The sequence below is a fragment of the Misgurnus anguillicaudatus genome, chromosome 15 (assembly GCF_027580225.2).
Source record: "Misgurnus anguillicaudatus chromosome 15, ASM2758022v2, whole genome shotgun sequence".
Classification (NCBI taxonomy): Eukaryota; Metazoa; Chordata; class Actinopteri; order Cypriniformes; family Cobitidae; genus Misgurnus; species Misgurnus anguillicaudatus.
The window spans coordinates 451045-473269 of NC_073351.2; the positions used below are offsets into that span (position 1 = coordinate 451045).

The 22225-nt window shown below is 40.4% G+C and overlaps 1 protein-coding gene across 5 annotated transcripts in view; it reads left to right on the forward strand.

Annotated features, from left to right (window-relative positions):
• The window catches only part of LOC129419431 (suppressor of tumorigenicity 7 protein homolog), a 236756-nt gene that overhangs the window by 157084 nt on the left and 57447 nt on the right, over positions 1–22225 (forward strand). For all 5 annotated transcript variants that reach the window (XM_055174572.2, XM_055174573.2, XM_055174569.2 and 2 more), the window contains 3 exons: positions 20070–20142; positions 20292–20394; positions 20831–20981. In XM_055174572.2, coding sequence (XP_055030547.1) covers positions 20070–20142; positions 20292–20394; positions 20831–20981 — 327 coding nt within the window. The remainder of the gene's footprint in view (positions 1–20069; positions 20143–20291; positions 20395–20830; positions 20982–22225) is intronic.

A 22225-nucleotide genomic window follows, 5' to 3' on the forward strand; every position in this document is an offset into this window, starting at 1 on the left:
TATCTCAAAACCACTAGGTGGCGCAATGACAAAGTTGTGCATGCAACATCAGGTCATAACTGTGTTACATCTAGCTAGTTTTATGACTATACACTTTAGTTTAGTGAAGAAACAGTTGTATGACCATAGGGTGGCTTGATTTCAAAGTTTTTGTTCAATTATGAGGCCAACTAGTGGTGCAAGCATCCAATTTTTTTTGTGTAGCCTCAGAATGTACTCATACATCAGCGTATCAAATATGGTGAAAAAATCTCTTTTTGTTACGAAGTTACAACCATTTATGTGTAAAAAACACAAAATTTGAAGGTAATTTTTCGTTTTTTGCAATTTTCGGCCATTTCTGATGAAAATTTTAATATAAGGCCAATAGAACTTTTTGTTTAGAAGGTAAGGTTAGTTTCTTCCTATGGTGTTTTCGAGTCGACAGGAATAACGCTCGCGGTGATATTCGCACATGTTTTTTAAGTGCTGTTTTGCTGCGCAGGGCTAACCGTACGGCGAAATCTGGCATGTTTGGTATCGTTGGACTCAACAACTATTCAGAACTCCAAAGCAACAAGTCCCGTGAAAATACGTCAATCGGAGCCAAAGTTATAGGTGTATAAAACATTTCTCTGGCCACTAGGTGGCGCTGCGACGAAACTGTGCATGCACCCTCAGTTCCTGACTGGCATCACAAGTACCAAGTGTCGTGTCAATAGGCCAAAGTTTGACGAAGATACAGCCTAAAATCCGTTTTTTTGCGCTCTACGTAAAATTCGTTAAGGAGGTATATGACAACGGATTGCTGTATCAAAATTCTTTTGATAACTTTTTGCCATGAGTGTCTCAAGATGATACATACCAATTTTCGTGGAAATCGGACAAAAGCTCTAGGACGAGTTCGAAAAAGTAGGTTTTTTAAACAATTCAAAATGGCGGAAAAATTTAATGACGGCAAATGACGTCATAGGGTCCAATCGAATTGTCTTGAGCCAAGGAATCAGAAGAACCAAGAATTTTGTTTCTGGGACTTACGGATCAGAAGTTATAACCAAAAACATAAGTGCAACTTTGGACTGTTGGTGGCGCTAGCGGGTTAGAGATAGAGACTCCAAATTTGCTGTGGGGACACATTGGACTGTCCTCTATCAGTGTGCCAAATTTCATAACTTTCCTATGTACGGTTCTATGGGCTGCCATAGACCGCAATGGCGGAAGAAGAACCAGAATAATAATTATTATAATAGGAAAACTAACAAATACAATAGGGGTCTTCGCCCCTTCAGGGCTTGACCCCTAATAATAATAAGAAAACTAACAATAACAATAGGGTTCTACGCCCCTTCGGGGCTTGACCCCTAATAAGAAAACTAACAATAACAATAGGGTTCTACGCCCCTTCGGGGCCTGACCCCTAAATATAGCTGCAAGCAGCGATACCGGGGTCAAGCCAAACATGGCAAAAATGATTCATACGTGATGACTGTCATGATTTAAGATCTAAGTTTGCATTAGTTTTATGAAAAAAAACATTTTTTTCGTATCTTGAGACCACTAGGTGGCACTGTGCCGAAAGAATAGATGGTGCCTCAGGTCATGACTGTGATGACACATACCAAATTTAGTGTAAATACAATAAAGCAATACGGAGATATAGCCTTAAATGACTTGACCACTAGGGGGCACTGACCAAAAAATAAATTGTGACTCAGGTCTTGATTGTGATGACACCCACCAAATTTAGTGTAAATACGATAAACCGATACGGAGATATAGCCTTAAATGACTTGACCACTAGGGGGCACTGACCAAACAATAAATTGTAACTCAGGCCTTGATTGTGATGACACCCACCAAATTTGTTGTAAATACGATAAAGAGATGCAGAGATATAGCTTCAAATCTCTTGACCACTAGGGGGCACCGGAAAGTTTACAAGTCCTCCCAGAACATGTTGCTGATGAACCATACCAAGTTTCATAACAATACGCAATTGCGTTTCTGAAATACTTGAACTTAAAGAAAAAATTCAAAATGGCCGACACACAAAATGGCCGACCAAAAACCATTTGGTATCGTTTGACTCGGCATGCCTCACGAAATCTAACAAGACCAATCTCATAATTTTACATTCAAGTTTGCAGTAGATATAAGCAAAAATAGAATTTTTTTATATCTCGTGACCAGTAGGGGGCAGTGTGACGAAATGGGGCATGCACCCTCAGGTCATCACTGTTATGACATATACCAAGTATCATATAAATACGCAAAAGTTTTGCGAAGATACAGGCTCAAACACATTTTGGCGTGCTCGCCCTCGCATTCTTTGATGCGTTATACGACAACGGATAGGTCTACCGAAAATCTTTTGATAACTTTTTGTCTAGAGTGTCTCTAGATGATGCATACCAAAAATCAAGCCAATCACACAAGTGCTCTAGGAGGAGTTCGAAAAAGTAGGTGTTCAATATAATTCAAAATGGCCGACAGGAAGTAGGTTTGACTCAGACATATTTGGTACAGTCGGACTCAGCATGAGCCAAGGAATCAATAGAGTGAAGTCTTATGTCATAGTGGCAATTTAATCAAATGATATAAAGATTTAAAAAATTTTTTTTACATATCCTGACCACTAGGTGGCGCCGTCCTAAAGATTCATAGGTGCGCTCAGAACATGTCACTGATGAACCATGCCAAATTTCGTAGCCATACGCCATTCTGTTTGTGAAATACTGAACTTAATGAGAAAATTCAAAATGGCCGACACCCAAAATGGCCGACCGAAAACCGTTTGGTATCGTTTGACTCGGCATGCCTCAAGGAATCTAACAAGACCACCTTCATGATTTTAGACTCAAGTTTGAAGTAGTTATAAGCGAAAATATGCATTTTTCGAATCTCGTGACCACTAGGTGGCGCTGTGACGAAACGTTGCAGGCACCCTCAGGTCATGACTGTAATGACATATACCAAGTTTCGTGTCGATACAATAAAGTTTTGCGAAGATATGGCCTCACGTCCGTTTTGGCGTGCTCGCCGCCATATATGTTGTCAATTTATACGAGAACGCATTGGTCTATCAAAAAGCTTTTGATAACTTTTTGTCTTGGGTGTCTCTAGATGCTACATACCAAACACTGTAAAAAATTTCTGTAGAAATTACAGTATTAATGGGTATTACTGGCAACTAGCTGCCAGTAACTTACTGTAGATTTTACATTTATGTTATTTACTGGCAACATTTTGTTCAAAGTTAAATGAACATGAAACATTTTTTGACTTTATCTTCTACAGTAAGTTACTGGCAACCAGCTGCAAAATTACAGCAAATTTTTTAGAGTGAAGGACATGCAAATCGGACAAACGGTCTAGGAGGAGTTCGAAAAAGTAGGTTTTATGAAAAATTCAAAATGGCGGAAAGATGTGCATGACACAAATGACATCAATGTGTGCATTTGAATCATCATGAGCCAAGGATTCAGAGGAAACAAGAATTTAGTTTCTAGGACTCACGGGTCAGAAGTTATGAGCATGAACATAAGTGGATTTTTGGACTGTTGGTGGCGCTAGAGGGTTTGAGTCAGACACACCAATGTTGCTATAGTAACTTCTGAGACCGTCCTCTACATGTGTGCCAAATTTCATAACTTTCCTATGTACGGTTCTATGGGCTGCCATTGACTTCAATGGCGGAAGAACAAGAAGAAGAATAATATATAAATATAGCTGCAAGCAGCGATACCGGGGTCAAGCCAAACATGGCAAAAAATGATTCATACGTGATGACTGGCATGATTTAAGATCTAAGTTTGCATTAGTTTTATGAAAAAAAGCAATTTTTTCGTATCTTGAGACCACTAGGTGGCACTGTACCGAAAGAATAGATGGTGCCTCAGGTCATGACTGTGATGACACATACCAAATTTGGTGTAAATACAATAAAGCGATACGGAGATATAGCCTTAAATGACTTGACCACTAGGGGGCACTGACCAAAAAATTAATTGTGACTCAGGTCTTGATTGTGATGACACCCACCAAATTTGGTGTAAATACAATAAAGAGATGCAGAGATATAGCCTTAAATGACTTGACCACTAGGGGGCACTGACCAAAAAATAAATTGTGACTCAGGTCTTGATTGTGATGACACCCACCAAATTTGGTGTAAATACGATAAAGAGATGCAGAGATATAGCTTTAAATCTCTTGACCACTAGGGGGCACCGGAAAGTTTACAAGTCCTCCCAGAACATGTTACTGATGAACCATACCAAGTTTCATAACAATAAGCAATTGCGTTTCTGAAATACTTGAACTTAAAGAAAAATTCAAAATGGCAGACACACAAAATGGCCGACCAAAAACCATTTGGTTAGTTTGATTCGCCATGCCTCACGAAATCTAACAAGAGCAGTCTCATAATTTTACATTCAAATTTGCATTAGTTATAAGCAAAAATAGACATTTTTTATATCTCGTGACCAGTAGGGGGCAATGTGACGAAATGGTGCATGCACCCTCAGGTCATCACTGTTATGACATATACCAAGTCTCATATTAATACGCAAAAGTTTTGCGAAGATACAGGCTCAAACACATTTTGGCGTGCTCGCCCTCGCATTCTTTGATGCGTTATACGACAACGGATAGGTCTACCGAAAATCTTTTGATAACTTTTTGTCTAGAGTGTCTCTAGATGATGCATACCAAAAATCAAGCCAATCACACAAGCGCTCTAGGAGGAGTTTGAAAAAGTAGGTGTTCAATATAATTCAAAATGGCCGACAGGAAGTAGGTTTGACTCAGACATATTTGGTACAGTCGGACTCAGCACGAGCCAAGGGATCAATAGACTGAAGTTGTATGTCATAGTGGCAATTTAATCAAATGATATAAAGATTTTAAAAAAAATTTACATACCCTGACCACTAGGTGGCGCCGTCCTAAAGATTTATAGGTGCGCTCAGAACATGTCACTGATGAACCATGCCAAATTTCGTAGCGATACGCCATTCTGTTTGTGAAAAACTAAACTTAATGAGAAAATTCGAAATTGCCGACACCCAAAATGGCCGACCGAAAACCGTTTGGTATCGTTTGACTCGGCATGCCTCAAGGAATCTAACAAGACCACCTTCATGATTTTAGACTCAAGTTTGAAGTAGTTATAAGCGAAAATAGGCATTTTTCGAATCTCGTGACCACTAGGTGGCGCTGTGACGAAACGTTGCAGGCACCCTCAGGTCATGACTGTTATGACATATACCAACTTTCGTGTCGATACAATAAAGTTTTGCGAAGATAAGGCCTCACGTCCGTTTTGGCGTGCTCGCCGCCATATATGTTGTCAATTTATATGAGAACGCAATGGTCTATCAAAAAGCTTTTGATAACTTTTTGTCTTGGGTGTCTCTAGATGCTACATACCAAAGGACATGCAAATCGGACAAACGGTCTAGGAGGAGTTCGAAAAAGTAGGTTTTACGAAAAATTCAAAATGGCGGAAAGATGTGCATGACACAAATGACATCAATGTGTGCAATTGAATCATCATGAGCAAAGGATTCAGAGGAAACAAGAATTTAGTTTCTAGGACTCACGGGTCAGAAGTTATGAGCATGAACATAAGTGGATTTTTGGACTGTTGGTGGCGCTAGAGGGTTTGAGTCAGACACACCAATGTTGCTATAGTAACTTCTAAGACCGTCCTCTACATGTGTGCCAAATTTCATAACTTTCCTATGTACGGTTCTATGGGCTGCCATTGACTTCAATGGCGGAAGAACAAGAAGAAGAATAATATATAATAATAATAATAATAATAAATATAGCTGCAAGCAGCAATGCCGGGGTCAAGCCGAAAAGGGCACAAAAGGATGTAAAATTGAGATTGGATAAGCAGATTGAAGAACCTAGGTAAACCTAATTATTTTAAAAAAGTTATCAACAAAAATAATCTAAGTTCTTGTCTACTGCAATCGTCCTTTTGTTATTGACAATCATGGAACATTAGAGCACTGAAGGACATGTGAGTGGTGTTTGCAGTGGCAAAACATGGGTCACATTATGTTATAACAAGTTTAATTAGTAAAAAAATAGACCATCCCCGTGTCTCTACGATGTTCTGATGCAGAGATATAGCTTTTGCAAAAACGGTTAATAAGGTATTCTCAATGGTTGCTAGGGAGTGAATTGGCAACCACCAGTGATTATAGTCAAAGCCATGAAAGAAATAATCCATGATGACTTATGGTTTTAGATGTGTTGTTGTAGTAGTTTTAGGCAAAAAAACACATTCTACCTCAAAACCAGTAGGTGGCGCAATGACAAAATTGTGCATGCAACATTAGGTCATGATTGTGTTACATCTAGCTAGTTTTATGACTATACACTTTAGTTTAGTTAAGAAACAGTTGTATGACCATAGAGCTGGCTTGATATCAAAGGTTTTGTTCAATTATAAGGCCATCTAGTGGTGCAAGCACACAATTTTTTTTGTGTAGACTCAGAATGTGCTCATGCATCAGCGTATCAAATCTGGTGAAAAAATCTCTTTTTGTTACGAAGTTACAACCATTTATGTGTAAAAAACACAAAATTTGAAGGTAATTTTTCGTTTTTTGCAATTTTCGGCCATTTCTGATGAAAATTTTAATATAACACCAATAGAACTTTTTGTTCAGAAGGTAAGGTTAGTTTCTTCCTATGGTGTTTTCGAGTCGATCGGAAAAACGCCCGCGAAGGTATTCACGCGTGTTTTTTAAGTGCTGTTTTGCCGCAAATGGTTAACCGTAAGGCGAAATCTGGCATGTTTGGTATCATTGGACTCGGCAACTATTCAAAACTCCAAGGAAACAAGTCCCGTGACAATACATTGACCGCAGCCAAAGTTATAGGCGTGTAATACATTAATCTGACCACTAGGTGGCGCTGCGACGAAACTGTGCATGCACCCTCAGTTCCTGACTGGCATCACAAGTACCAAGTGTCATGTCAATAGGCCTAAGTTTGACGAAGATACAGCCTAAAATCAGTTTTTTTGCACTCTATGTAAAATTTGTTAAGGCGGTATACGACAACGGATTGGTGTATTGAAATTCTTTTGATAACTTTTTGCCATGAGTGTCTCTAGATGCTACGTGCCGATTTTCGTGGCAATCGGACAAAAGCTCTAGGACGAGTTCGAAAAAGTAGGTTTTACGAATAATTCAAAATAGTGGAAAAATTTTCATGACGGAAAATTATGTCATAGGGTCCTTTCGAATCGTCTTGAGCCAAGGAATCAGAGGAAACGAGAATTGTGTTTCTAGGACATACGGACCAGAAGTTATAAGCAAAAACATAAGTGCAACTTTGGACTGTTGGTGGCGCTAGCGGGTTAGACATAGAGACTCCAAATTTGCTGTGGGGACACACTGGAGTGTCCTTTATCAGTGTGTCAAATTTCATAACTTTCCTACGTACGGTTCTATGGGCTGCCATAGACCGCAATGGCGGAAGAAGAATAACTAATAAATATAGCTGCAAGCAGCGATACCGGGGTCAAGCCAAACATGGCAAAAAATGATTCATACGTGATGACTGTCATGATTTAAGATCTAAGTTTGCATTAGTTTTATGAAAAAAATAGCAATTTTTTTGTATCTTGAGACCACTAGGTGGCGCTTTGCCGAAACAATAGATGGTGCCTCAGGTCATGACTGTAATGACACATACCAAATTTAGTGTAAATACAATAAAGCAATACAGAGATATAGCCTTTAATGACTTGACCACTAGGGGGCACTGACCAAACAATAAATTGTGACTCAGGTCTTGATTGTGATGACACCCACCAAATTTGGTGTAAATACGATAAAGAGATGCAGAGATATAGCTTCAAATCTCTTGACCACTAGGGGGCGCCGAAAAGTTTACAAGTCCTCCCAGAACATGTTGCTGATGAACCATACCAAGTTTCATAACAATACGCAATTGCGTTTCTGAAATACTTGAACTTAAAGAAAAAATTCAAAATGGCCGACACACAAAATGGCTGACCAAAAACCATTTGGTATCGTTTGACTCGGCATGCCTTCCGAAATCTAACAAGACCAGTCTCATAATTTTACATTCAAGTTTGCAGTAGTTATAAGCAAAAATAGACATTTTTTATATCTCGTGACCAGTAGGGGGCAGTGTGACGAAACAGTGCATGCACCCTCAGGTCATCACTGTTATGACATATACCAAGTCTCATATTAATACGCAAAAGTTTTGCGAAGATACAGGCTCAAACACATTTTGGCGTGCTCGCCCTCGCATTCTTTGATGCGTTATACGACAACGGATAGGTCTACCGAAAAGCTTTTGATAACTTTTTGTCTGGAGTGTCTCTAGATGATGCATACCAAAAATCAAGCCAATCACTCGAGCGCTCTAGGAGGAGTTCGAAAAAGTAGGTGTTCAATATAATTCAAAATGGCCGACAGGAAGTAGGTTTGACTCAGACATATTTGGTACAGTCGGACTCAGCATGAGCCAAGGAATCAATAGAGTGAAGTCTTATGTCAGTGTGGCAATTTAATCAAATGATATAAAGATTTTAAAAAATTTTTTACATATCCTGACCACTAGGTGGCGCCGTCCTAAAGATTTATTGGTGCGCTCAGAACATGTCACTGATGAACCATGCCAAATTTCGTAGCGATACGCCATTCTGTTTGTGAAATACTGAACTTAATGAGAAAATTCAAAATGGCCGACACCCAAAATGGCCGACCGAAAACCGTTTGGTATCGTTTGACTCGGCATGCCTCAAGGAATCTAACAAGACCACCTTCATGATTTTAGACTCAAGTTTGAAGTAGTTATAAGTGAAAATAGGCATTTTTCGAATCTCGTTACCACTAGGTGGCGCTGTGACGAAACGTTGCAGGCACCCTCAGGTCATGACTGTTATGACATATACCAAGTTTCGTGTCGATACAATAAAGTTTTGCGAAGATACGGCCTCACGTCCGTTTTGGCGTGCTCGCCGCCATATATGTTGTCAATTTATACGAGAACGGATAGGTCTACCGAAAAGCTTTTGATAACTTTTTGTCTTGGGTGTCTCTAGATGCTACATACCAAAGGACATGCAAATCGGACAAACGGTCTAGGAGGAGTTAGAAAAAGTAGGTTTTACGAAAAATTCAAAATGGCGGAAAGATGTGCATGACACAAATGACATCAATGTGTGCAATTGAATCATCATGAGCCAAGGATTCAGAGGAAACAAGAATTTAGTTTCTAGGACTCACGGGTCAGAAGTTGTGAGCATGAACATAAGTGGATTTTTGGACTGTTGGTGGCGCTAGAGGGTTTGAGTCAGAGACGCCAATGTTGCTATAGTAACTTCTGAGACTGTCCTCTACATGTGTGCCAAATTTCATAACTTTCCTACGTACGGTTCTATGGGCTGCCATTGACTTCAATGGCGGAAGAACAAGAAGATGAATAATAATAATAATAAGAAAACTAACAATAACAATAGGGTTCTACGCCCCTTCGGGGCTTGACCCCTAATAATAAGAAAACTAACAATAACAATAGGGTTCTACGCCCCTTCGGGGCTTGACCCCTAATAATAATAATAATAAGAAAACTAACAATAACAATAGGGTTCTACGCCCCTTCGGGGCTTGACCCCTAATAATAATAATAATAAGAAAACTAACAATAACAATAGGGTTCTACGCCCCTTCGGGGCTTGACCCCTAATAAGAAAACTAACAATAACAATAGGGTTCTACGCCCCTTCGGGGCTTGACCCCTAATAATTGTAAAAAGAAAACTAACAAATACAATAGGGGTCTTCGCCCCTTCGGGGCTTGACCCCTAATAAGAAAACTAACAAATACAATAGGGGTCTTCGCCCCTTCAGGGCTTGACCCCTAATAATAATAAGAAAACTAACAGATACAATAGGGGTCTTCGCCCATTCTGGGCTTGACCCCTAATAATAATAATAAGAAAACTAACAATCCCAATAGGGGTCTCGCCCATTCTGGGCTTGACCCCTAATAATCACACACACAGCCTCTAATCTATCTCAAGTATACGCTGCATATCCACATTGATTTGTATGCGTTATTGCCAAATATTTGTAATATATGCATTTCATTGGGAAAGATTTCAAAGTGTTTTTATTTCTTCTAAATGCATGCTATAGTATTGATTTTCCAAGCCTTTTTTGATTGTAAATATAATTAAATTGAAACGTTGATTGATCATTTAAATTACATGTACAATTATTTAAATAGTAATATTATTAATAGTAACAGCCAGGGCTTAACATTAACACCCGCAAAATATGGGTAGAGTTTTGCTGTGGTGGGTAAGACAGCCACTCCCACTAGTCACTTTGGCAGGCTGAAAATATATTTTTTTCATAAATTCATGTGAAATAGTATACAATGTGCAATGGTACACTATGAAACTACAACTCCCATGAGCACCCTCTGCACCCTAAATCAAGTAAAATTTCTCTAAACCAGCAGTTCCTAAACTTTTTTTCCTGCGCACCCCCTTTTCTTACTATAAAGACTCATGTTTAATCATGCGCAAATAACACACATGACAATAACAACATCAACAAAGTTTCAATTTAATGCAACAAAGCTACGAACAAGCTTCCACTTTTAAGACGTCTGGTGATCGCTCTCATCGCCTCTTTTTTGCCATCTCCTTCCCTTCTCTTAAGTTTCCTCCGGGGCATCTTCTACATATATATATGTAGTAATATTAGTAGTAGTAGTTAAAAAAAATATATATATTGTCAGATTCAGAAACCGTGTGAAAAAGTGTGCCTCACATGAGCTGGCAATAGCTGAGAAATATGAGCTAAGAAGGGCTGAGAAGCCTGAGGGGTAAAGAACTAAGAACAATTGAGAAACCTGAGCTAAGAAAAACTGAGAAAAGCTAAGAAATAGGAGCTGCGTAGAGCTGAGAAAAGTTGAGACACATGAGCTAAGAAGAGCTGAGAAACACGTCTAAAAAGAGCTGAGAAAAGCTGAGAAACTTGAGCTAAGAAGAACCGAGAAACACAGCTGAGAAGAGCTGAATAACATGAGCTGAGAAGAGCTGATAAAAGTTTAGAAACATGAACTAAGAAAAGCTGAGAAATATGAGCTAAGAAGAGCTGAGGAACCTGAGCTGAGAAGAATTGAGGAATGTTGAGAAACATGAGCTAAAAAGAGCTAAAAATACAGCTAAAAGGAGCTGAGAAAAGCAAAGAAACATGAGATAAGAAGAGCTGAGAAACACGTCTGAGAAGAGCTGAGAAAAGTTGAGAAACATGATCTAAGAAGAGCTGAGAAATCTGAGCTGAGAAGAATTGAGAAAAGTTGAGAAACATGAGCTAAGAAAAGCTGAGAAAGAATGAGAAACACAGCTTGGAATAGCTAAGGAAGCTGAGAAACATGACCTAAGAACAGCATCAATTTTCTAAACTAGCTGATAATAATAATGATTTGCACAGATAGGAAATATAATTACATTCTAAATACTTATGGATTTCAGCTGGTTCCTTGCCTTTGTGACTAGCTTTTTCTTAACGTGTTCAGTACTTTTTCCTGTGTCACTCAACTTTATTTATTAGGGCCAGAGCACAGAGGAGCAGACCAGAATGGCCTTCACCGAAAGGGTCGGAGCCTATTGTTTTTGCTTAAATTTATTTAGGGCCTGAGCACCGAGGAGCAGGCCTGTAATGCAAAAACAAACATTGGTGCACAGATTGGGCAAACATGTATGCACATGTACGAAAGTTGGGACATATATAGATATCATCGACCCGACCCTATTAGCTCCGCCCAACAGGAATTCAGATATTTTGGATTGTTTCAAATGTGCATGCGGTGAACTTTTAAATACTCCTCCTTGGGAATTAATGCAAATTGACACCAAACATGGTAAACATGATGCCAAGACACTTGCTAAATTGCGAAGGGATTTTTGATATCTCGAACGGTTATGCCATGGTGAGGTGACAAATTTATGCAACAAATGTTTAAATATTCCTCCTAGGGAATTAATGCAATTGACACAAGAAGTGGTCAACATGATGTCAAGACATTGGAGATAATAAATTGCAAAGGGATTTTTGATATCTTGAACGCTGTTTCCATGGCAATGCGTCAAACTTTCCTTTCATTTTGACCCATATTTAAGGCTCTTGGTGTACACTTTGGGTGCCTTAAAATGCTCAAACTCTTGAAATTTGGCACAGACGTCAAGGTTGTTGGTCATTAGAACTGGAAACAAATATTGGTGCACAGATTGGGCAAACATGTACGCACATGTAAGAGAGTTGGTATGTATATAGATCTTATCGGCCCCAACAACTTTTACACTCTAACTTGAAGTCGGCCATTTTGCATTGTTTCAAATAGCATGCAGTAAAAAAAACTAACTTTAAAACTACTCCTAGGGTTTTCATGCGATTTACACCAAACGTGGTGAACATAATGTCAAGACATTGAAGATGCTATATTGTGAAGGGATTTTTAATATCTCAAACGCTGTTGCCATGGCACTTTATGTTACAGTACGTGTACTTACCTTGTACATATATGGTAAATATGTTGTACTTACAGACAAATGTGTGTTACTTACTTTTTAGTACCTACATGGTATTTAAAAGGAATTATTACTGTACTTATCAGTGTTACATACTTGGTAGTTATTATGTAACTCTAGGTAAGTACTGGGTAATACCATATAAATACTTATAGCTTACTGTATGTTTAGGGTAATTAAATTAAACACTAATGTACTTACAAATGATTGTACAATATAAGTATTTAGTACTTACAGGCAACTGTGGGTTAATGACAGGTACTTATAGTGTGCATTACATATATTCACAAACACTACTGTACTTACAAATTGTATGTACATGGTAGGTGTATAGTGTCATGACTGCTGGGTGATCGATGGTTGTGTGTGGGGTATGTGTGTGTTTGTTTACCTGTGGTGACGGTTCCTCGTGTGTTCACTAACCCCGCCCGCTCATTTCGGTAATTGTTCACCGGTGGTGTCGTGTTTACTTTTCACTTTAGAATGCACGTCGTCCTGTCTCTCGTTGCGCGCTCATTGTTTGGTCACAGTCTAGCTGCCTTGCCTTGTCTTGTCGGACGTGTCTTTGCTTTCTCTCCAGTTACCCCAGGTTTGGGTTACGGCATCCAGAGTCTCGTCTTCGCCCGGATATAACTTGCATGTGGATTATATTAACTGGAACTCTATTGACTCTGTTTGTTTCTCGGAACAGCTGGTTCGCTTCGCATTCAAGCGGTACACCAGTTGCTTCCGGTTTTCATCGGCTATCACCATCACCCATGAGTGGATATATTCAGGTTTCACCATTGTGGATTATATGAACTCTATTGACTCTGATTGTTTCTCGGAACAGCTGGTTCGCCTTGTATTTAGGCGGTACACCAGTTACTTCCGGGTTGCATCAGCCACATCAGCTTCCGCAGTGGATTACATCCAGACTGAGAACTTTGGATTTAACATCTTCCATCTCCGCCTTTCACCCACCTTCAGTTGTGCGTGCGTCATACCCTCTGTCGCGTGGGGTGATCGTGGTGGTGTTTTCGACTGTGAGCGTAGGTGACTCTCTCTCTTCAAGATCTGAACTGGACTTATTCTGTAGTGCCGACTCACTCTCTCCTACTGTCGTGTATGCTTCATACCGGCAGTAGTGATCACATCCAGAGTGAGTCGAGGGTGATTGCCGTGTGTGGTTCTGAGAATTATTTGACTTTGCTCTGCACTTCCTTCTTTTCTAAATAAACATTGTTAACTTGCTATTGACTCCGAACCCTTCATTGTGACATATAGTACATACAGGTTTGTGTACGTTAATGACAGCACATATAGTGTATGTATACTGTAACTAATGAGAAACACTACTCTACTTCAAAATGGTACGTATATGATAACTAATAACAAACATTACTGATGTGCCATTTTTGTACTCTGTATCTTTGTCCTTTATTGTACCCTTTAAACCCAAGCATCGAATACTGTGCACATTAACTGCTGGGTACATTCACTAGTACGTCCATAGAAACTGCATGGAAACAGGACTGTTGTCAGTAGTCATCATGGCTCCCTCTGCTCATTCATCCTACCACCAGGTGGCAACATTGGATTACGTTTATTGGATTACCCTTTTGTCTTGTTTGCCTGGCTTTATTAATAAACTTCTGCACTTGGATTCTACCACAAGTCTCAGCACGTTACAGAATACTTCGCCTAACCAGAATTCACCTGAAGTTTCAACAGCCATGGACCCAGCAGTTTTGATTTTTGATCATTACCAGGGCAACCAGAATTATGTCCAGGATTTCCTGTGTCTAAGTAACCAGTAACTTCAGTGATGCTGCACTCAAAGACATTTTTTGACCTGGACTAAATGAGAGGATTTCATGTTTGATGCCATGGGGTCTTGAGGTAAAAACTTTATTGGAATTCATAGACATTACATTATTGCTTGTTGGGTCTTACTTGGTGGGTTTTACTGTCGGAACTGTGGATGAGGAGCTCTACAGTCCCATGGTAATTACTACATCAGGGCCTCCACACATTGTGAGGCTAGACCAGTGTTTGTTTAAGTCATGCCTGTTTCTGTAACCAAGATGGCCGCCGCCATGCCTGTCTCTGTCTCCAAGATGGCCACCGCCGTCCCTATACCTGTTCATAAGATGGCTATCACCATGTCTGCTCCTGTTTTTTAGATGGCTACCGCCATAGTGGCACCTGTTGTTAAGAGGGCTATCGCCACGATTACACCTGCTCTTCAGAGGGCTGTCATCACACCTGCACTTATTCTCAAGATGGCTGCCACACCCTAGCCACTTCGTAAAATTGCTGCCACACCTGAACCACTTCACAAAATGGCCGCCTCACCAACCTCTCCAGTTCATGTCAGGACCCAACCGTTGAGGTCTAGTCTGGTGGATACCCAGATGATGTTTGTACAGGTGGCTGGGATCCCAAGTCCAGTTGTGTCCAGTTCTATGGTCTCTATGGCATCGGAGGTATGTCCTTTGAATTCTGTGGTCCCTGTGTTAGACATGGCCCTGTGGTGTGCGTGGTCAGTTTTCTGCTCATCTGCTTCATGTGATAATTCTCAAGCCCATGACACCGAGTCATGTGAATCACCAGTAACGTGAGTTCTCTGCACTTCCTATTTCTGCTGAAGGGTTAGCATCCCCTGAGCTTCTCATCTCGACTAAGTCTGCTGAGCCTAAGTTTCCTAAATTTCCTGTCATGACCATAAGGCCCGTTTCTAAGTTCCCTGAGTTTCCTGTAGAGGCTGAGATGGTTACCCCTGAGTTCCCTGTGTCCTGTAGGTCAGCTAATATGGTCACTCCCAAGCTCCATAGACTATCTAAAATAATTTAAATACACCTTCTAGGATTTTCATGCGATTGACACCAAAGTTGGTCAACATGATGCCGAGACATTGTAGATGATAAATTGCGAAGGGATTTTTAATATCTCGAACTGTGTTCCCATGGCAACGCGTCACATTTTACTTTTATTTCAGGCATATTTAGGGCTCTTGGCGTGCTTAGATTAACCTAAAACTTGGCACACACATTAGAGTTGTCGGCTAATAAGTGTGCACAAAAAGGTCAGACATTGGCGTGACACTTAAGTGGCTCACTAGCACTTCCGTTTGTCTAAAATGTGGGGTTTCTTTTACCTATAGTCCCCAAATGGGTCAGTAACAACATTAAATAGCCCACTGATATTTACCCACTTGATGCACTTGCCCACCGTGCATTGTTTTCTCTGAAGCATCGTATAGTGGTAAAATAACGTGCGAGGGCCCACCATCGCTGCTTGCAGCTATATTTATTAGGGCCCGAGCACCGAGGAGCAGGCCAGAATGGCCTGCACCGAAAGGTGCGAAGCCCTATTGTTTTTGCTCGAATTTATTATTTTATTTATTTATTTATTTATTTTACACTTTTGGGCATTTTGGGTGCCTTAACATACTCGAAAACTCTTGAAATTTGGCACAGACGTTAGAGTCGTCCGTCATTGCGAACAGACAAAGGCTGGAACACGGGCGTGGCACAGGGGCTCTGTAGCGCCCCCTGTAATGAAAAAAAAACATTGATGCACAGATCGTGCAAACATGTACGCACATGTACGAGAGTTGGTACACATATAGATCTCATCGACCCGATCAACTTTCGCCCTCTAACATTTTGGCTCCGCCCAACAGGAAGTCCGCCATTTTGGATTGTTTAAAAAATGCATGCAGTGAACTTTTGAATACTCCTCCTAGGGGATTCATGCAAATGACACCAAACGTGGTGATCATGATGTCAAGACAGTGGACTTGCTAAATTGCGAAGGGATTTTTGATATCTCGAACGGTGTTGCCATGGCGAAGCGGCAAAGTCATGGCAAAATCAGAGAAACAGGAAGTGTCTAATATCTAAGGCAAAAAATGTCTTATAGTGATGACACGCGAGGTGTTTGTTCGTCTGAAGATTCCGATCGCATCGATGTGCCAATTGTGAGTCTCGGGTATAGCGCCACCACCAGGCGCCAGGAAGTGTGTTACTCATGATTTTTTAAATACTTCTTTTAGGGAATTCATACGATTGACACCAAACGTGGTGAACATGATGTCGAGACATTGGACTTGCTAAATTGTGAAGGGATTTTTGATATCTCGAACGGTGTTGCCATGGCGAGGCGACAAATTCATGGCGAATTCAGAGAAACAGGAAGTGTCTAATATCTAAAGCAAAAAATGTCTTATTGGGATAAAACGCAGTGTGTATGTTCGGCCAAGGATTCCGATCGCATCGATGTGCCTATTGTGAGTCTCGGGTATAGCGCCACCAACAAGCACCAGGAAGTGTGGCAGTCACAAAAGGTGGATTTTTTGACAGTTGCATGCGGTGTACTTTTAAATACTCCTCCTAGGATTTTCATGCGATTGACACCAAAAGTGGTCAACATGATGCTGAGATATTGTAGATGATAAATTGCCAAGGGATTTTTGATATCTTGAACGCTGTTCCCATGGCAACGTGTCAAACTTTACTCTCATTTAAAAGGCATATTTAAGCCTTAAAGTTGCATGCAGTGAACTTTGAAATACTCCTCCAAGGATTTTCATGCGATTGACACCAAAAGTGCTCAACATGATGCTGAGACATTGTAGATGCTAAATTGCGAAGGGATTTTTGATATCTCAAGCGGTTCTGCCATGGCGAGGCAACAAACTTGTGGCGAAATCAGAGAAACAGGAAGTGTCTAATATCTAAGGCAAAAAATGTCTTATAGTGATGACACGCGGGGTGTTTGTTCGTCTGAAGATTTCGATCGCATCGATGTGCCAGGAAGTGTGTCAGTCACAAAGGTGGATTTTTTTGACAGTTCCATGTAATGTTCTTTTAAATACTCCTTCAAGATTATTCATGCGATTGACACCAAAAGTGGTCAACATGATGCCGAGACCTTGTAGATGATAAATTGCGAAGGGATTTTTGATATCTCGAATGTTGTTCCCATGGCAACGTGTCAAGCTTTACTTTCACTTTAAAGGCATATTTAAGCCTTACAGGTGCATGCGATGTTCTTTTAAATACTCCTTCTAGAATATTCAAGTGATTGACTCCAGAAGTGGTCAACATGATGTCGAGACATTGTAGATGATAAATTGCGAAGGGATTTTTGATATCTCGAACGCTGTTCCCATGGCAACGCCCCAAATGTTACTTTTATTTCAGGCATATTTAAGGCTCTTGGCGTGCTTATATTAACCTAAAAGTTGGCACACACATGAGAGTTGTCAGCTGTTAAGTCTTGACCAAAAAGGTCAGACATAGGCGTTTCTCTTAAGTGGCTCACTAGTGCCCCCGTTTGTCCAAAATGTGGGGTTTCTTTTACTTACAGTCCCTAATTGGGTAAGTAACAACATAAATAGTCCACCGATATTTACCCACTTGATGCACTTGCCCACCGTGCATCGTTTTCTCTGAGGCACCGTGTAGCGGTAAAAAAACGTGCGAGGGCCCGCCATTGCTGCTTGCAGCTATATTTTTAGGGCCCGAGCAATTTGAATTTGGCACAGACGTCAGAGTCGTCGGCCATCAGGTCCGGGCAAAGGCTAGAACACGGGAGTGGCACGGGGGCTCTGTAGCGCCCCCTTTAATGCAAAATAAAACATTGATGCACAGATCGTGCAAACATGTACGCACATGTACGAGAGTTGGTACGCATATAGATCTCATCGACCCGAACAACTTTCGCCCTCTAACATTTAAGCTCCCCCCAACAGGAAGTCAGCTATTTTGGATTGTTTAAAAAATGCATGCGTTGAACTTTTAAATACTCCTCCTAGAGGATGAATGCGATTGACACCAAAAGTGGTGAATATGATGTCGAGACATTGGACTTGCTAAATTGCGAAGGGATTTTTGATATCTCGAACGGTTCCGCCATGCGAGGCGACGAATTCATGGCGAATTCAGAGAAACAGGAAGTGTCTAATATCTGAGGCAAAAAATATCTTATTGTGATGCCATGCGGGGTGTTTGTTCGTCTGAAGATTCTGATCGCATTGATGTGCCTATTGTGACTCCCGGGTATAGCGCCACCACCAGGCGCCAGGAAGTGTGTCACAAAGGTGATTTTTTTTCACAGTTCCATGCGATGTTCTTTTAAATACTCCTTCTAGGATTTTCATGCGATTGTTACCAAAAGTGGTCAACATGATGCCGAGACATTGTAGATGATAAATTGCGAAGGGATTTTTGATATCTCGAACGCTGTTCCCATGGCAACGTGTCAAGGTGGGTTTTTTTTCACAGTTCCATGCGATGTTCTTTTAAATACTCCTTCTAGGATAATCATGCGATTGACACCAAAAGTTGCTGAGAGATTGTAGATGATAAATTGCGAAGGGATTTTTGATATCTCGAACGCTGTTCCCATGGCAACGTGTCAAACTTTACTTTCATTTTAAAAGGCATATTTAAGCCATTCATTTGCATGCAGTGAACTTTTAAATACTCCTTCTAGGATATTCATGCGATTGACACCAAACGTGATCAACAGGATGCCAAGACATTGTAGATGATAAATTGCGAAGGGATTTTTGATATCTCAAACGCTGTTCCCATGGCAACGCGTCAAACTTTGCTTTCATTTTAAAAGGCATATCTAACCCTTTCAGTTGCATGCAGTGAACTTTTAAATACTCCTTCTAGGAAATTCATGCGATTGACACCAAACGTGATGCAGAGACATTGTAGATTATATAATGTGAAGAGATTTTTGATAACTCGAACGTTGTTCCCATGGCAACGCGTCAAACTTTGCTTTCATTTTCCAGCATATTTATGGCTGACAGTTACATGCTGTGAACTTTTAAAAACTTCTCCTATAGGATTCATGTGATTGACACCACACATGGTCAACATGATGCCAAGACATTGGAGATAATAAATTGCAAAGGGATTTTTCATATCTCAAATACTGTTGCCATGGCAACGCATCAAAGTTTCAGGCATATTTAAGCCTCTTGGTGTGCTTAGATTAACTTCAAATTTAGCACACACATCAGAGTTGTCGACTGTTAAGTATGGATAAACAGGTGGGACATAGGTGTTCCCCTTTAGTCGCTCACTAGCGACCCTGTACAGTCCCCAAAGGGTCAGTAACAACATTAAATAGCCCACTGATATTGACTCACTTGATGCACTTGACCACCGTGCATCGTTTTCTCGGAGGCACCGTGTAGCAGTAAAAAACTGTGCGAGGGCCCGCCATCGCTGCTTGCAGCTATATTTTTCTTTTGTCTCCTTGTTGGCTTGACCCCGTAATTGTACTTGCAGCTATTTTTACATATATGTTAATATTTTGTTTAATAAAACCATGTGTTTATTTAGTTTTGATTTTTTATTTGTATCCAGTTATTATTGCATCATTATTTTGTTATTTTAAAGGTTATTGCTTACTTAGGTCTATTTTTATTACCAAAAAATTAAATTATGTTTTGATTGTCTTTGTTTCTTTCCTAGACATCAGTTTGCCAAAGTCTGCAACTATCTGCTACACAGCGGCTCTTTTAAAAGCCAGAGCTGTATCTGATAAGTATGTTATTTTTCTCTTTACTGAAATGCATAAGGTTGCTTTTGTCCAAACTGGTTTATTTATGTTTTATATAAACTATATATTTTCTTTCTTCCTTTTAATTTTGGGCTAAAATATGACCTAAATATTTATGTACCTTGATTGTGCAGGTTTTCACCAGAGGCAGCATCTAGACGAGGTTTGAGCACAGCAGAAATGAACGCCGTAGAAGCCATACACAGAGCAGTGGAGTTCAACCCACATGTGCCCAAAGTATAGCACCACTTAAACAACACAGCCCGTCATAGACCATACACAGGCACATCTCGAACACCACAGCCCATCATTGGCTATACACCAGCACACCTAAAACATCTCATCCATCTTCGACCATACACTGGCACACTTCAAACATCACAAACCATTATCAGCCTTACACCAGCACCTCTCGAATACAACAGCCCATCATCAGCCATACACCAGCACCAATTTAACACCGCAGCCTGTTATCAGCCATACACCAGCACACCTTAAACATCACAATCCATCATCGGCCATACACCGTCTCCTCTTGAAAATCACAGCCCATCATCAGCCACACATAGGCACCCCTAGAACATCAGAGCCCATATCATCCATGCAGCAATACTTTTAACAACAGAACTCAGTACACATTTCATGTCACAATTGATCAATTGTGTTTCTGCAGTACCTATTAGAGATGAAGAGTTTAATACTACCACCAGAGCACATTCTCAAACGAGGTGACAGTGAGGCCATAGCATACGCTTTCTTTCACCTGCAACACTGGAAAAGGGTGGAGGGGGCGCTTAATCTGCTCCACTGCACTTGGGAGGGAAGTAAGTAAGCGGGTGCTCTTTTACTCTAGTTTAAGGCTTTCCTTCGTAGTTATAACTCACCCACTGAATGTTGTTAAATGCTTAGTTAACATAGACAAAAGAACATACATTAAAGGTGCAGTGTGTAAATTTTAGCAGCATCTAGTGGTGAGGTTGCGAATTGCATCCAAGGGCTTAGTCCACTGCTCACCCCTCACTTTTTAAACACATAGAGAAGCTACGGTAGCTGCCACCGGACAAACATGTAATCGTCCGAGACAACTAAGTAAAAAAATTGTCTGTTAAGGGCTTCTGTAGAAAAATGGCAGCACAAAATGGCGACTTCCATGTTTTTATCTGTGTATGTAGATAAAAAGGTCTCGTTCTAAGGCAATAAACACATAACAGTTCATTATGAAAGGTCTTTATACACCCCTGATAATATAGTTTTGTATATTATTTTGCATTTCGGTCAAGAGATTCTTCTAAAAATTACACACTGCACCTTTAACAAAATTTACTAAAAATACGACCACAGTGAGTATCACTCGTGCCTCACAGCAAAACAGGACCCTGGATTCCGTCTCAGTGCTTCCACAGGCATGTTTGTAGGTTCTTAATTTGTTACCATGATTACTCTGGGTTTCTCTGCATTGTAAAAGAAATGGTGGTCAAGTAATTTAACCACTCTCATTTGCCTGTTCTGTTAACGTCAGTAAAAAAGTGAATCTGTTGAATGGCCATCTTTCCAGAGAATTTCCCTGCCTTCAGTCTGAGTTCTACTAGGCACACCTGCAACCCCGCATAGAAGGGTTTGAAATTTGCATGGATGCTTTCAAAATAATACATATTTTTTTCTCAGCTGATAAGTGACACAAAGCTTCCCTCTAATAACCCTCAGAAATATTTTTCACTCAGCAATAAATCCCAGGTGACAATATTAAAATTGATCACAATAAAAGTGTTTCATGTTGATGTATACACTGTATGGGGAGTATTGGTAAAACTCTTCCTGTAGCATTCACCTTATGGCGCTTTTCCATTGCATAGTGCCCCGCGGTTTGGTTTGGTTTGGGTCGGGTCAGCTTACTTTTGGGAGCTTTTCCATTGGGATCACTTCGTAGTACCCGATACTTTTTTTTCGTACCACCTCGGTTGGGGTTCCAAGCGACCCGAGCTGATACCAAACGTGACGCGTAAACACTGTAGTTCACTGATTGGTCTGAGAGAATCGTCATCGGCGCCGTCATCCTATTATGTAAAAT